General features: G+C 38.0%; 1 protein-coding gene across 3 annotated transcripts in view; it reads right to left on the bottom strand.

Moving 5' to 3' along the window:
- The window catches only part of st6galnac5b (ST6 (alpha-N-acetyl-neuraminyl-2,3-beta-galactosyl-1,3)-N-acetylgalactosaminide alpha-2,6-sialyltransferase 5b), a 22,770-nt gene extending 15,999 nt beyond the window's left edge, over positions 1-6,771 (bottom strand). Inside the window, exons 1-2 of one of the 3 annotated variants that reach the window (XM_023290338.3) lie at positions 6,584-6,771; positions 5,827-6,027 (exon numbers count right to left, since the gene is read on the bottom strand). In XM_023290338.3, the coding sequence (XP_023146106.1) occupies positions 5,827-6,027; positions 6,584-6,598 (216 nt within the window). In that variant the 5' untranslated portion in view covers positions 6,599-6,771. Of the gene's footprint in view, positions 1,053-5,826; positions 6,028-6,583 lie in introns of those variants that run through there. The other 2 variants (XM_055013982.1, XM_055013986.1) reach the window with 2 other exon arrangements.
- Between the last annotated feature and the right edge of the window lie 6,860 nt (positions 6,772-13,631).

Genomic DNA, 13,631 nt, shown 5'->3' with positions numbered 1-13,631 from the left:
AGAGCCCAGAGTAGTTTCACAGTGTTTGAGGAGGGCTGTAGGTGAGCTTCTAGAGCAGGGGTGTCCAACTCATTTCAGTTCAGCCCAATTTCATCTCAAGTGGGCCGGACCAGTAAAATCACAGCATAATAACCTATAAATAACCACAACTCCTAATGTTTCCTTTGTTTTAGTGCAAAAAAGTACATTCTGAAAATGTTCACATTCAAGGAATTATCTTTGTACACAACATCATGAACAACCTCACATTTCTTAAGAAAAATGAGTCCAATTTCAGCAACATTCAGCCTCAGTTTATCATTTCCACATTACAACTTCCAGATCACAGTGTCTACAAAGGAACACAAAATTTAGTCACAGCTATCTGGAACTGAACAATATAGTATTTTACTTTATGATCAAAACAACTTGTCTTGGTCTAGAAATTATTTTAAATTTATAGATTTACTAATTTGCAATCTGCAGTTAATGTCTTCTCTGGAATTTTTACACTTTACAAAGTCAGATTGGACCCTCTGGAGGACCGGACTGGACCCTCTGGAGGACCACGGGCTCCATGTTTGACACCCCTGTTCAAGAGGATGCAGTGATGCAGAGTTACATCTTAACCATTTTAAGCAGAAAGAGATCATTTGAATGCAAAAAAACTTCTAAATATGTAACTTTAATACAATGAGAGGAGTTTTTAGGAACTACATCAACATTTTTTTTTGTGAAAAATAATATATACTGTATTGTGGGTATCTAAAAATCACCCCATATATACATATCAAATCAGCCGCAACATTAAAACCACTGGCAGGTCAAGTGTGTAACACTCATCGTCTCCTTTCAATGAAATGTTCTGCTTAGAAACTTGGGATCCTGATATTCAAATGGATGTTACTTAGTTGACGTTACTTTTATAGCACAACCTCATGGGAGCATCTCTACCCAGCGTCAGTGTAAATACAATATAAAAGACACAAATTCAATCCAACACGACACACTGACGTTCAGAAACATCACGTAACAAAGTGTTCCACATAAAATTGAAGCGTGGGACAGAATAAAACACTAAAAGTTACATACTATTCCTGACGCGTCCAACATTTTGATTCACTGCTCACAAAAGCATCAAGTGTCTGTTAAAGGCAGTGATTATTCAGCGAACAAGGAAGTGATTTCAGATATTTTCCCCCAACAATGCATTCATATTATATACATATCATTTGTGGGTCCCGGCAATAAGTCAGATAATCTCTGGCAGAAGCTAAAATCTATAGAAATAGGTCGAGAAAATATTCTTTCAGTTTTGAAGAAATGATAAAGGGAGTATTTTGAGCAGCAGATTTGAACTGAGTCGGCATCATAATGAAGGAACGTGTGTCACCCAGTGCAGTGTGACTCAGTGTGATAGAATTTGAATAACAACGGCGCTCGATGGCACAGCGGCATAAGCTATATCAGGCTTTACACAGACGATACCTCTTCTAGCACTTAATTAGCTGGTTTTGGACTTTTAATGGGATTTTTTGACAGTAAGGAAGATGCAGAATATTGCCAGCTTTGTCATTTAACACCAACCATCCTCTGAGCAGCGGTGGATGAAGATGCAGCTGCGATCCAAAAATATTTAGCACATCACTACAGTAACTGTACACTTTCCAAAGTGCACAGTATTAGGCTAATGGCTCAGCTGAGAGCAGAGGCAGATTAAGTGGCACCTGTTCTGTGGTGTGAGAGTTTGGTGCTGCTTGCTTTTCTCAGACAACCAATTATTTAGAAAGAAATCCTCCTGACGGCTCCTCCAGACATCTCATTAAGCCCCTGACACACATTTGGGGCGCAATCCAAAACTCGCTCTGTCCCCAATTTGAGGGAATAAAGGTTGAGATAATCAAAGCACCCGTTTTCTTAATCGAGTCGGCTCCGGACAAAGGTCTGACTGGACAGCTAGGGAAGATTGCACCTCAGGGAACGAAGCAAATTGATTGAGAAATGCCAAAAAATTCTCACTTGGTTCTATCATGACTGCAAAAAAGATGATATTCATGACTTGTATAGGCTTTTTCCATTCATCTCTTCCATCGAGCGATCTCTTGGTGTTGTAAATTAATAAAGAAACACAGTGTTTAAGAAATATTGGACACTTGGATCTAAACAATATTATCAATATTACTGGAGTATTACTTCTCAATAGTTTGTACAATATGTGTTTCTGCATCATGTGTAATATTTAATTTCATGTGCAATATGCTAGAATAAAACAGTTAAAAGGAATGCTGGCAAATATATGGGGGTAAAAAGTGGTATTACACGTGATAATGACAAAAATTAAATTAACTGTTATATTGCTCCTGAAAAATGAAATGAAAATGAAATAGTGAACATGTTGACAATGTTGTACATGAAGGGAAATATGGCACATGTAATCAAAAAGTGGCAATTTTTTATTTTACCTCATTTCTTCAGAGGTGCATTGTACTAGGATCTTAATTGCCCCTGGGGACAAATAAAGTTGCCTGAATCTGAATCTGAATCTTACTGCTTTTTATTTTTATGGTGCTGCATCTACTATGTTCTGTCATTAGTTTTTTTTCTGAGCAATATCTGGCAAAAGAATTTCCTTCAGGATTCATAAAGTTTTATCTTATATTAGCAACAAGCTAGACTATGAATCAGGCAATGTAACATCTCCCTGAGTATGACAGCTGATAATACAACCTGCTCAGCCAGGACTGTTCCCTTACTTTCAGTAGAATTAAAATTTGCATATCCTGCCAGTTCATCCTTGAAGTAAGCTCAGCACAGGGCTATATATTATATGCCTGGGCTCGTTTTTTGTTCACAAAGTTGTCTGTTATTATGAGCTACCTTTGCACTACACAAGGCAGCTTTACGGTGAACTTTAAAAAGGAGCCTGCTTAGGTTGGAGAAATTGCTTTTTGACTTTCTAATGGCACCTATTTCTCCAAGGCTGACTGCTTTTAAAGGCTGAGAGAGTGCAGAAAAGGTATGGCCTATAATAAGTAGGTACATCATAAAGCTGCACAGACACACAAGCTGCATTCAGGCTTTGTGATTAGACCCCATAAAGGCCAATGCAGATTGATTCTGCTGACAGTTCTTCAAAGTCAACATCTCTTTAACTGGAATCGGCAAAACATCAGAGAAGATGAGAAGTGAAGGATGAAGCGACTGTGTGTGTTGTGTGTGTTGTGTGTGTTGTGTGTGTGTGTGTGTGTGTGTGTGTGTGTGTGTGTGTGTGTGTGTGTGTGTGTGTGTGTGTGTGTGTGTGTGTGTGTGTGTATGTTTGAAGGAATCTGTTCAACTCTGCAGCTCTAATTACTGTAACCAGTGGAAGAAAAAGAAAACATACAAGAAGCAGGCACATATTAAACAGAAACCTGCACATATTGCAGGAGGCACAGAAAAGGAAACGCAATGAGACTTGTTGCCCAAACTACCCCACATAAATGTGCACTGCAACTTTGATCTTGCACGATATGGATTTTTCTGTTTCATCACTGCTGCTTTCATTTCACAATTTTAAGAAAAGAGAGAAATCTTCAGCCTTTAACAGTCAGCCACACCAAGCAGCACAGCCTTGGTGATTAATGCGTGCTGGTATGTTTTCACCAGCTCTCTGGGTGATGCTTAAATGAGCCAAAGCCCCCTCAGACCACCCCCGACCTCAGTGAAATCACTTCCCATGCAGACCAGATATTCCAGGCCATGAACAGGGTTCAGCGGGCACAGAAAGACAGAGCTGCCCTCGTATTTCCAGGCATCACTGACTCTGACTCTGATGAGGGCATAAATTTTTTAACAGCACGTCTGGGCATTTGCATGGGATTGTGTGCACGAGCGTGTGAATCAAAGCCAAGGCTCCCTCCAGCAGCCTGCAGGAGACCTCAGGTGAACCTGGAATGAAACCTACAGACGGATCCACCCACACAACAGATCGTACAGGTTGGTTAGTCATTCCCGAGCTTTGTCAGATGCAGCAGAAACAGCAGCAGAAACAGCAGCAGAGCTGGAAGCCCCCGATGAGATAGAGGAAGAGGGGGGCAGAGTGACACTAAGCTGTATGAAAATGTTGCAGTGTGGATCCATCACGAATCAGCCATCAGGACGTGGACGTTCAGGAGGCTGTGAATAATAAAGTGCCTGCAGCTCAACTGAAGCAGCTACCTCTCATTTCTCTCAAGAGCACCTGTGAAATCTCTGCATGAATGTTTCCTTTTCATCAGCTTTAAAGGAGATCTGATGAGGGTTAGAACATTTCGGAGGAACTTTGAATCAGCTAGAGATGAAATCCTGCAGGCCTCAGCCGGATCAAACCTCTTCTCCAAACCTCTCATCTCTTTGATCATTAAGCTTCCAGCTTAAGGTGAACTTCATCCACCACTTTTTTTCCTCCTAACTCTTTCCTCTCTAGCGGCTGCAGGAGCAAAGCAATATGCTTCCCACTCCTGTATATCTTTCCTACCAAAGGAAGTCTATCTATCTGAATGAGCCGTCTGCAATACTGTGCAATGCAATAGTCCTCTGTGTTACAGCAACACTCATTGCACTCACACGGCCAAATATTGCAATGCTCATGTCTTGACTGGCTGCTTCAGTAGAAAGCCATCCTGTTTTAAGTGCTTTTGTCACAGAATATTTCATAGTGAACGCATTAATTATGAATTGAGAAATGGAATAAACTGTTGCGATAATTCAGAGCTGGTGCTACAACAGAAAGTTTAGCTTTTAGGTTTGGTGTGTAAGAGATTAAATGATATTAAAAAGGCCTTGGAGGGAAAAAACAAAGCTTTAACAGACTCATGTTTTATTCTGAAGCTTCTTCTTTGAACAGAAATTGCTACACAATTTCAATTAAACTTCCTTGAAGAAGTTTACCAAGGCTGCTAATAAGAGAGAAGTGAAAAATAACTTGTAATCCAAAAATCTAGATTCAGCTGTGAGCACAAGCAAAGACAGAATTCAAGTCGACCGGGGCAGTTTCAAAAAGCTGTTTCCAGTGCATACCTGAACGCTGCATTTACATGCTGGTCTCTGCTTTACCTGAATGACAGCAGAATACAGATTAGGTGCAGTTTGTGGGGAAAAAAGCAAAGTGCCACAGCAAGGATTGCTCTTTTTAGGATTTGGTGTTTGACACATGTACCCAACTGATTACAAATACAGTATGTCCAAATGCACTGAGTGAATTCAAATTCCTCGCTGCAGAGTTTGTCACAAGGTAAAAGCACAGTTAAAGGATAACCACCACTGTGTTATGCCATGATTGAACCAGAGCAAGCATAATTTGTTCAAAGATTCTGAATCTGACTGTCTTGCTCTTTTCCTTTTAATCCCCAGTTTGAACCATGTGCTGCTGGTGTGTCTCTTATGTCTTTCCTTCCAAAATATGTTAGACTCTCTTCTTTTTTTAACCTGTCAGCATACAGTTTGCTCAAATAATTCAATCCACTTCCCTCTCAGGCACTTTGCAGGCCCCTAATGCACTGATTCCTTGCCTCAAACATTGCCATTTTTGTTGTCGGAGCACACAATCAAGTTTAAATGAGCTCTCTGTGAATATATAGCCTTGATCCAACCTTTTTGATTTCTTTAAAACTGAATTTATTTCTCAAATGGGATGAAAACGCCAGTACAGTCGCTGTTAATTACCACAAATGATCCTATACTGATGATTTTGGCTCCTTAGCAGCTTTTATGAGCTGCAGACAGTAATATAATTATTCAGTGTTTCAGAAAATGAGTTGCAGCATCATATTTGTGCACGATGCTGCAGCCTGACAGATGTCTCACAGTCCACAGATGGTGTGTATTTACCTTGTGATCCATGACACCTGCATAGCCCTCCAGAGTTGACACCGAGAGTTTCGGCGGCTTATCTGGTCTCTTAGTGGACGGAGCCGGAGCATCCAAACGTCGAGAAGACGCTGACGAGGATCTGTCTCCGGAGATGCTGTTGTACACCAGCATCAAGGTTGTAACCGTGGTAACGATGATGATGCCACTAACCCCTTGGCACTAGAAAGACACACGAAGACACCCCAAACACAACAAAACATCAAGTCAGAGGTTGATTGAGTGGATTCATTTGATTTCAGTGAAAACAAAAAAGCTTGTGGATAAGAATTTTGGTCAAGAAGTTGCTCCTAATTAAATGTCAGCTTCCAGAGCAACACAATAACAACAACAGATGCTGCTTCCGTTATCATATAAGGCTGCAAACGAAATGTCAGCTGTGCTACTTCATGGATGCTCAACATGCACTGTGCAAAAAATAGCAGTAGGTTAGTCAGTTCAGATGTGTCTGTCACAGCCTGATTACTGTCCCACACCCCCCCCCTCTCACACACACACACACACACACACACACACACACACACACACACACACAGAGCGAAAAAAACTTTCCACGGATGAGCTCTTGCAGGATTATCTTTATGAATATTCTATAAATATACTGTAAATGATGTACCACAAAGTGCAATTAGGTCACAGTAGCTGAACTCACTTCTGAGCAACACTAAAGCTACAAAAGGCACAGTCACATTCCGTGCAGCTCTCATTCTTTAATTACCACTCTGATCTTCATCTTCACTTCCGCTCGTTTCCACGCGCAGAGCGAGTCTTCATCATCATCTTCATCTTCATCCTCATCCTACCGGTACCGGGCGTCGGGAGTCTCCAGCGTGCAACACTTGAGCGGCAGCACCACTGAGCATCATGATCCGGAGACAGCGTCGCTCCACTACGCTTCCTCCCTCCTCCTCCTCATCCTCCACACACGCTCCCCTCCACAGGGACGCCCTCATTCAGCAGCGCCGAGCTCCGCATGGTCCTAAACAAACACGCTCTGATCCACGAGTTCACATGGGGTTCAGCTGGGGGAACCACAACGATCTGCAAAGTTCTAGTCATGTTCTCTTTAAGGTCCCAGGATTTTTAAGTTTATGCATATAGCAAAAACAGCTGGGGTTAACCAAAGTGCATGTGCATGTACAAAACATGCAAAATCAATTCGTGAAAAAAATAAAATGTCCCTCTTTTCAAAGCTTTTGGATTTAGTATTATAACTTATTATTTACTACACTGTATATTTTTTATTTTTTATTTTCTTAGAACAGTGCACATTTTACATTTTTGTGCTTATGTTTATATTTTTAGGACATATTTTAGGACATAGTTTTCTACTCATGTTCATCCATATATTTTTGTAGTGTTTATATTATATTATACTGATTTCTATTATATTATTTTCTATTATATTACACTATATTATATTACATTACATTATATTATATTACACTATATACTTGCAGTTTATTTTTTCTTAGAACAATGCACATTTTACATTTTATACTTAAACTTCTTTTACTTCTGTTTATATTTTTAGGACATATTTTAGTCCATATTTTCCAGCTTATGTTGATCTATATATTTGTTGTACTCCTTATATCTATTCTATTCTATTCTGTTCTATTCTATTCTATTCTATTGAGAACAACTGTAATGCAAGCAATTTCTCTTTGGAGACCAATAAAATATTTCTGATTATAACAATAATAATAACAAAATTGTAACCTGATATGATTTAATTACCCTCTAAATTTAGTACCTCAACCATGTTTTTTGAGTATATTTAAAATATAATTATTTAAAAATATTTTTCCCATAAGGGGCAGCTTACCTTATGTTGTAAATATTGTATTGAAACAGTCCATCCTCTATCATTGTGGAACATTGTGGGAATGTTTTATAGAAAAACATTCAGAATTTGTTCCCCTAATCACATCCCCAAAACATCCTCAGAACTGCAGAACACAAAATGTTTGTACCTTTAATAATATACAAGACTGAAAGAATGCTTTATGGAAATTCATACACTTATTATACTAAAATGGGCTTTGAATATTTACACTAACATTTACACATTTAAATACAGTGTTCACATGTTTGTGTTTACACATTAAGTAGTCAAAAATGTTTTATATTAAATCGTTTTTTACATATTTGCAACTTGAGCAGCTATGTTTGCCGCTTTGTATTTACAGTTATTTCAGTTCGCTAAGCCTTCCATGATTCTGATTGGTTGTTGTTGTCACATGACTGTCAGAATGCGGAAGTGTTCTGTCATTAGAAACACCTGTCGCTAAAAATCGCGGTGCTCTGAGGAAATCAAAAGAAGATCTGCGGTATGTTGATGGGATATGTCGACAGAAAAAATTCAGTGCGTTTGTTTTCTGTAAGAATAGAGACTTACAAAGATTTATTTATTTTTTATGTGGCAGTTATATGGAGGGTTATGCATTAATTTGCACAAAAACAAACTTTGTTGTAATACATGGCAGTGTAGCCTGGATTTCTGATAAAGCTTGTACACCATCATCTAAGACGGTAACACAATACCTAGCCGGCAGTTTATAAATGTAATTATTATCTGTCTAAAGGCTAGCTAGCTGACTTTATGTTAAACTGAGAAGTTCTGCTGTATTAGCTCAGTGTAGCTCTAGCTAGCTAGCTAGCTAGCTAGAATTCTTAGCTGGTGTCTGCTAAGCATCCCTGGTGATTAATGATGGACAATGGTTTTATGTCAGGAATTTAGTTATTACTTTTGTATTACATTTATCACTTCTAGGGAATAGTAGAACCGTCTAACATTTATGTTGCAGTTAAAGTCATAAACTGCAACAAAAACAGCAAAACAGTCATACTCCAACAACTTTATTTATTATTTTACTACTTAATTAGTCTAAATAAGAATGTTACACATACCAAAAACATACAATCTAAACGTGAGAAGCAATACTGTTTATATTACCGGTAATATAATGCTGCAAAAAGCCGATTATTTTTCACTGTTAACCCTCCTGTTGTCTTCATTTACGGGCACCAAAAAATATTGTTTCCTTGTTCTAAAATCCTAAAAATATCCAAAGTGATTCTATATATATCAGTAAAACTTCTGATATTTTTCTTTAATTTGCTGGATTTTGGGTGATTTTTTTGTGAATGTTCTTAAGAAATATTTTTAACATTTCTTTTGTTCCACCAAAAAATGTTCAAATATTTCCCAAAAATGTTGAAAATGTGGACATCAGAAGTTTCTCTGTGAAAAAAGATTTTTTTTTCTCCACATTTTCAAACTTTAAAACATGTCAATTTTGACCCACAGGACAACATGAGGGTTAATTGATTGATCTGTTATTTATTTACTGAATCAATCAACAAATGTATTAATCGATTAGTTGTTGGTCTGTAAAATGTCAGAAAATGGTGAGAAATGTTAATTGGCATTTTTTCCAGAAGACCAAGATGTCTTATTTGCCCACAGCCCAAAGATATTCAGTCATAGAAGAGAAAAAAAACGTCAAAATTGAATATACTGCAATCAAAGTATCATCTTCTATTTCATTCCTGATGAATCCGTAAGCTACAAACATTTCTCTGGTAAGAAATATTCAGTTAGATGTTTCACCAAGACTCACATCTTCTATCACCACAGATACGCATAGCAATCTGTATTTGCACATTGTGATTGTTTGCTCCAGATAAAAGCTGGATCTGGACCAGATGTAATCAGTTTTTGGCAGACAATTAGATTTTGTCACAACGCTGACAGCTGTGGTGCCAAAAAAAATCAGTAAAATCACAGAAAATAGTAATTTCATAAAATTCAATAATTTTACATAACAGGAAATACTTTTTCTCGCCTTAATCATACATGAGATTATGTATAGTCATAAACTGTAAAACTGCTCTGTGCTACACAGTGGCAAGTTGTAATATTGAAGTAACTTAGCCACACATATTTGTGTATATAAAGATATAGAAAGTCTAAACGTGCAAGTTGATTCAATTCAATTCAATTCAATTTTATTTATATAGCGCCAATTACAGTCAAATTGTCTCGAGACGCTTTACAGAACCCATATGCCTGACCCCCAGAGCAAGCCAAAAGGCGACAGTGGCAAGGAAAACACCCTTTTAACAGGGAAAAAAACCTCGAGCAGAACCCGGCTCTAATGTGGGGGACCCATCTGCTGCTGGCCGGGCGAGTTGAGAGGGACAGAAGAAGTAGAGAGGTAGAGATAGAGGGGTAGAGGTAGAGATAGAGGGATACAGATAGAGGGGTAGAGATAGAGAGGTGGGGGGGTGGGACACAAGGACCATAAAACACAGCCACACATCTGAAGCATCCAGCATCCAGCTCTGGGACCAGGGACACTCGGAGAAAGGACACAGAAAGAAACAGAGTGAATGTAATGCAATAATGGTATATATAGTAAATACATAGGTAGTTAGAGAAGGGCTCAGTGCATCCAGAGAGGTTCCCCAGCAGCCTAGGCCTATAGCAGCATAACTAGGGGCAAACTAAAGGGACGTCAAGAGGGGAAGTCAGTTGTGCAAATGAAAACACCAGCTCACCCCGTCAGGGTCACCCAGTCAGCCCTAACTATAAGCTTTGTCGAAAAGGAAGGTTTTAAGCCTGGTCTTAAAAGTAGAGAGGGTGTCCGCCTCCCGAACCCAAACTGGGAGCTGGTTCCACAGGAGAGGTGCCTGATAACTGAAGGCTCTGCCTCCCATTCTACTTTTAGAGATTCTAGGAACAACAAGTAAGCCTGCAGTCTGAGAGCGAAGAGTTCTGCTAGGGTAATATGGTACTATCAGATCTTTAAGATATGATGGAGATTGGTTGTTAAGAGCTTTATATGTCAGAAGAAGGATTTTGAATTCTATTCTAGATTTAACAGGGAGCCATGATGTGATTGGTTCTTTAGGTTTGTTGGATGTGAAACTCTGGCTATCTAGATCCATGTTTTTGAGACTGTCATTGGCAAACTGCATTCTCAGTGTGGAACAGTTTGCTCATGAATTGTCCTCCAGCACGTAACAAACAACATATAAACACGTTAACGAGGTAAACTGATTTTCACTGGAGGGTGTCTTTAAATCTTTGCCTTGTTTCTTTGTGTTTTGTCTTATTTATGTTTCCTTTCTGACCTTTTAAATAGCTGAACTATATCACTGCACAATGATGCAGCGATCTGCACTTTGCATATTGACAGGATTGGTTCCTTAGGTTTGTTATATATGAAATTGATTCTGTGTTTTTCAGACTGTCATCGGCACACCGCAGTTACAAGGTGAAAAAGCTCAGCTGTGGCTCCTAACATCATGCTTGAAGTGTATTCTAGCATATTAAGTACATCATACGGACACATTGACACGGTAAAGAATTTAATTTTCCCCAGAAAAGGGTTTTTAAATATACAAATGTTCAGCCTGAGACATCAATCAGTTAGTGTTTTTCATTCTGCTGCACAACCTCTATAACCTCAGCTTATTTTAGGCTACTGTTTAAAATTCCAACTGATACGGACACAAAGGTGCACTAAAGCTGATTCGTTTTATGCCGCTGAACTCTGTATCGTCTACATGAAGGCAGAGCTTCTCACTTCTTACAAAGCTCTGTGTAAAATGAATCATTTCCTTGTGACGAAACATGTATTTTTCATTGATTTCAAACAAGCATGGTTACCTTCAGTTGGCGCTGTGATGCATTTAATCTTGGGTTACACTGCTTTTCTAATGAATAATATTAATTTGTGTGCTCATTGTGGAAGTCTCCTCAGATAAAATTGTAATCTATCTAAATAACCTTTCAAGCATCTGTATTTCAAAAATTTCAGTAATTTCTTGTTGTCAAAATGTGCAGTAGTTGGTAAAGATACACTTTGTTCAATAATGCATCAAATTTAAATATAGCGATGAAACTTCAAATCAGTGTTGTTGAAGCTTTTACAGTTTGCTGTTGGATTGTCTTCAGTTTTGTCAGATTTGAGGTGCAGTAGATGAAATACTGGACACAGACAGGTATGACTTTATTGTACTGACACATTTTCTCTTCTGTACAATGCACAGCATGCATTTGTATATTTTTTTTAGATAGAACAAAGCACAGAGTAATTTGTGAATGTCTCTTTGGAAGACTTTGATGAAGGATATTTGATTATACTTGCTAAATTAAATACAGCAACACAAGAGAAGCAGCTCCTTAGATCTCTTGACATACACAATGATAAAAGGAAATGTCATTTTGGTAGCTGTGACGAGCTTTTTTTTTCTGTTATTGCTATCATGAATTAAATACTTAAGTGAGTGACATCCTTTTGAAGATGAAATGAATCTTGTGCAGCATAGTTGAAGCTGATGAGACAATAGCGCTGATTATTTTCAGGAAATGGCTTTAAGATATTTTAAAAAATAAAATATGGAACCTTAAATTTTCTGTTTAGCGCTTCTATTACATTTCCCAAGTTATTTGATGTTGGCAATATCAGGGATAATACAGAATAAACCAGAAAGCGTTTCTGGCACATTTTTTAGCCATTCATGTAATTTTTTAGGACATCCCATTTAAGGACAGCAAACTATTTTTTTCTCATTTGTCATGGTAACTTGAGCAGCTAAAGCTCCCCGTGGGACACAGATTTGTTGAAGGCTGCATTCTAGGCAGGAAGAGATTTTTTTGTAGACGTCCTCTGAGATGATATTATTGTGTTCGTTTTTCATGTTCCAGTCATTCATCAGCAAGTCTCATTTCATAAAGTGAAAGGTATCAGTTTGCTTTATGGGACTTGATAAGTATTTTATCTGAAAAACAACAAAGAATATTGCAATCAAGTCAGACGTTACAAAAAAGAAAAAGAAATCAGGGTAGCCTACTTAAAAGCTACATTAAAGCGTTAGTGGGAACAGCTTGTCTTCTCTTTATGTTCTTGGCCCAGATATATTCAAGTTTAGACAAAAGCCTCAGTGCACTAATTAGCTTTGACATTTTTTAATCTGAAATCTGATTCAGGGATTCACATAAAGCAAGATCAGATAACGCAATAGAATGCAATGCATGATATTGAACGGTGTGATTCCATAAAGTGGGACTGCATATGAAACAAGACAAAGTAATAATATTTTTAGTCTTTTTATTTTTTTCTTGTGAAATATTGTAGAGCCATCGCTACTCTTTGGTTTACCTCACATCTGCAAAACACGCTGTATGCAGCCTGTGATGAAGGCAAATGTGTGTGCAGTTCTCTGGTATGAAGGCTTACAGGCCAGAATGGTTAAAAAACAGTCCTCAAAGTAGCTCACACATAAACACACCAGGACAAAATGGAACAACAGCATAAAAATAAGTTATATGAATAGATTAGTAGACAAATATTCTATTTCTACAGTGTTTTTCAAAGTAAGCGTAGTAAAACTCACATACAAGGCCTATAGTTTACACAGAGGGAGAGCTATGTAAATAGTTCAACAAGCATCCTAATGTCACTTAACTGCAACAACTTATTTAATAAAAACTACACACAAATTATAATATAAAAGCCTATACTTGAGACAATTTGTGCAATAATTGCTCCAGGAATCATATTTCTAATGGCTTAATCTTTAATTTAGCAATAACAGTCAATGCTTTTGATAACAACAGCTCTGAAATCAAATGTACAGTAGTCAAGTCAGCTGTTTTTATATTTGAAGCAATAGATAGGGAGCCAAAGTACTTTTCAATAGAGACAATACTGTAATGTTGCAAATTTAGTCGAAATATTACAGTTAAGAGC

Source organism: Amphiprion ocellaris, chromosome 2 (assembly GCF_022539595.1).
Source record: "Amphiprion ocellaris isolate individual 3 ecotype Okinawa chromosome 2, ASM2253959v1, whole genome shotgun sequence".
In the NCBI taxonomy this organism is placed as follows: domain Eukaryota; kingdom Metazoa; phylum Chordata; class Actinopteri; family Pomacentridae; genus Amphiprion; species Amphiprion ocellaris.
Note: the sequence above shows the minus strand (reverse complement) of the source record. Positions and strands in the feature narration are given on the sequence as shown.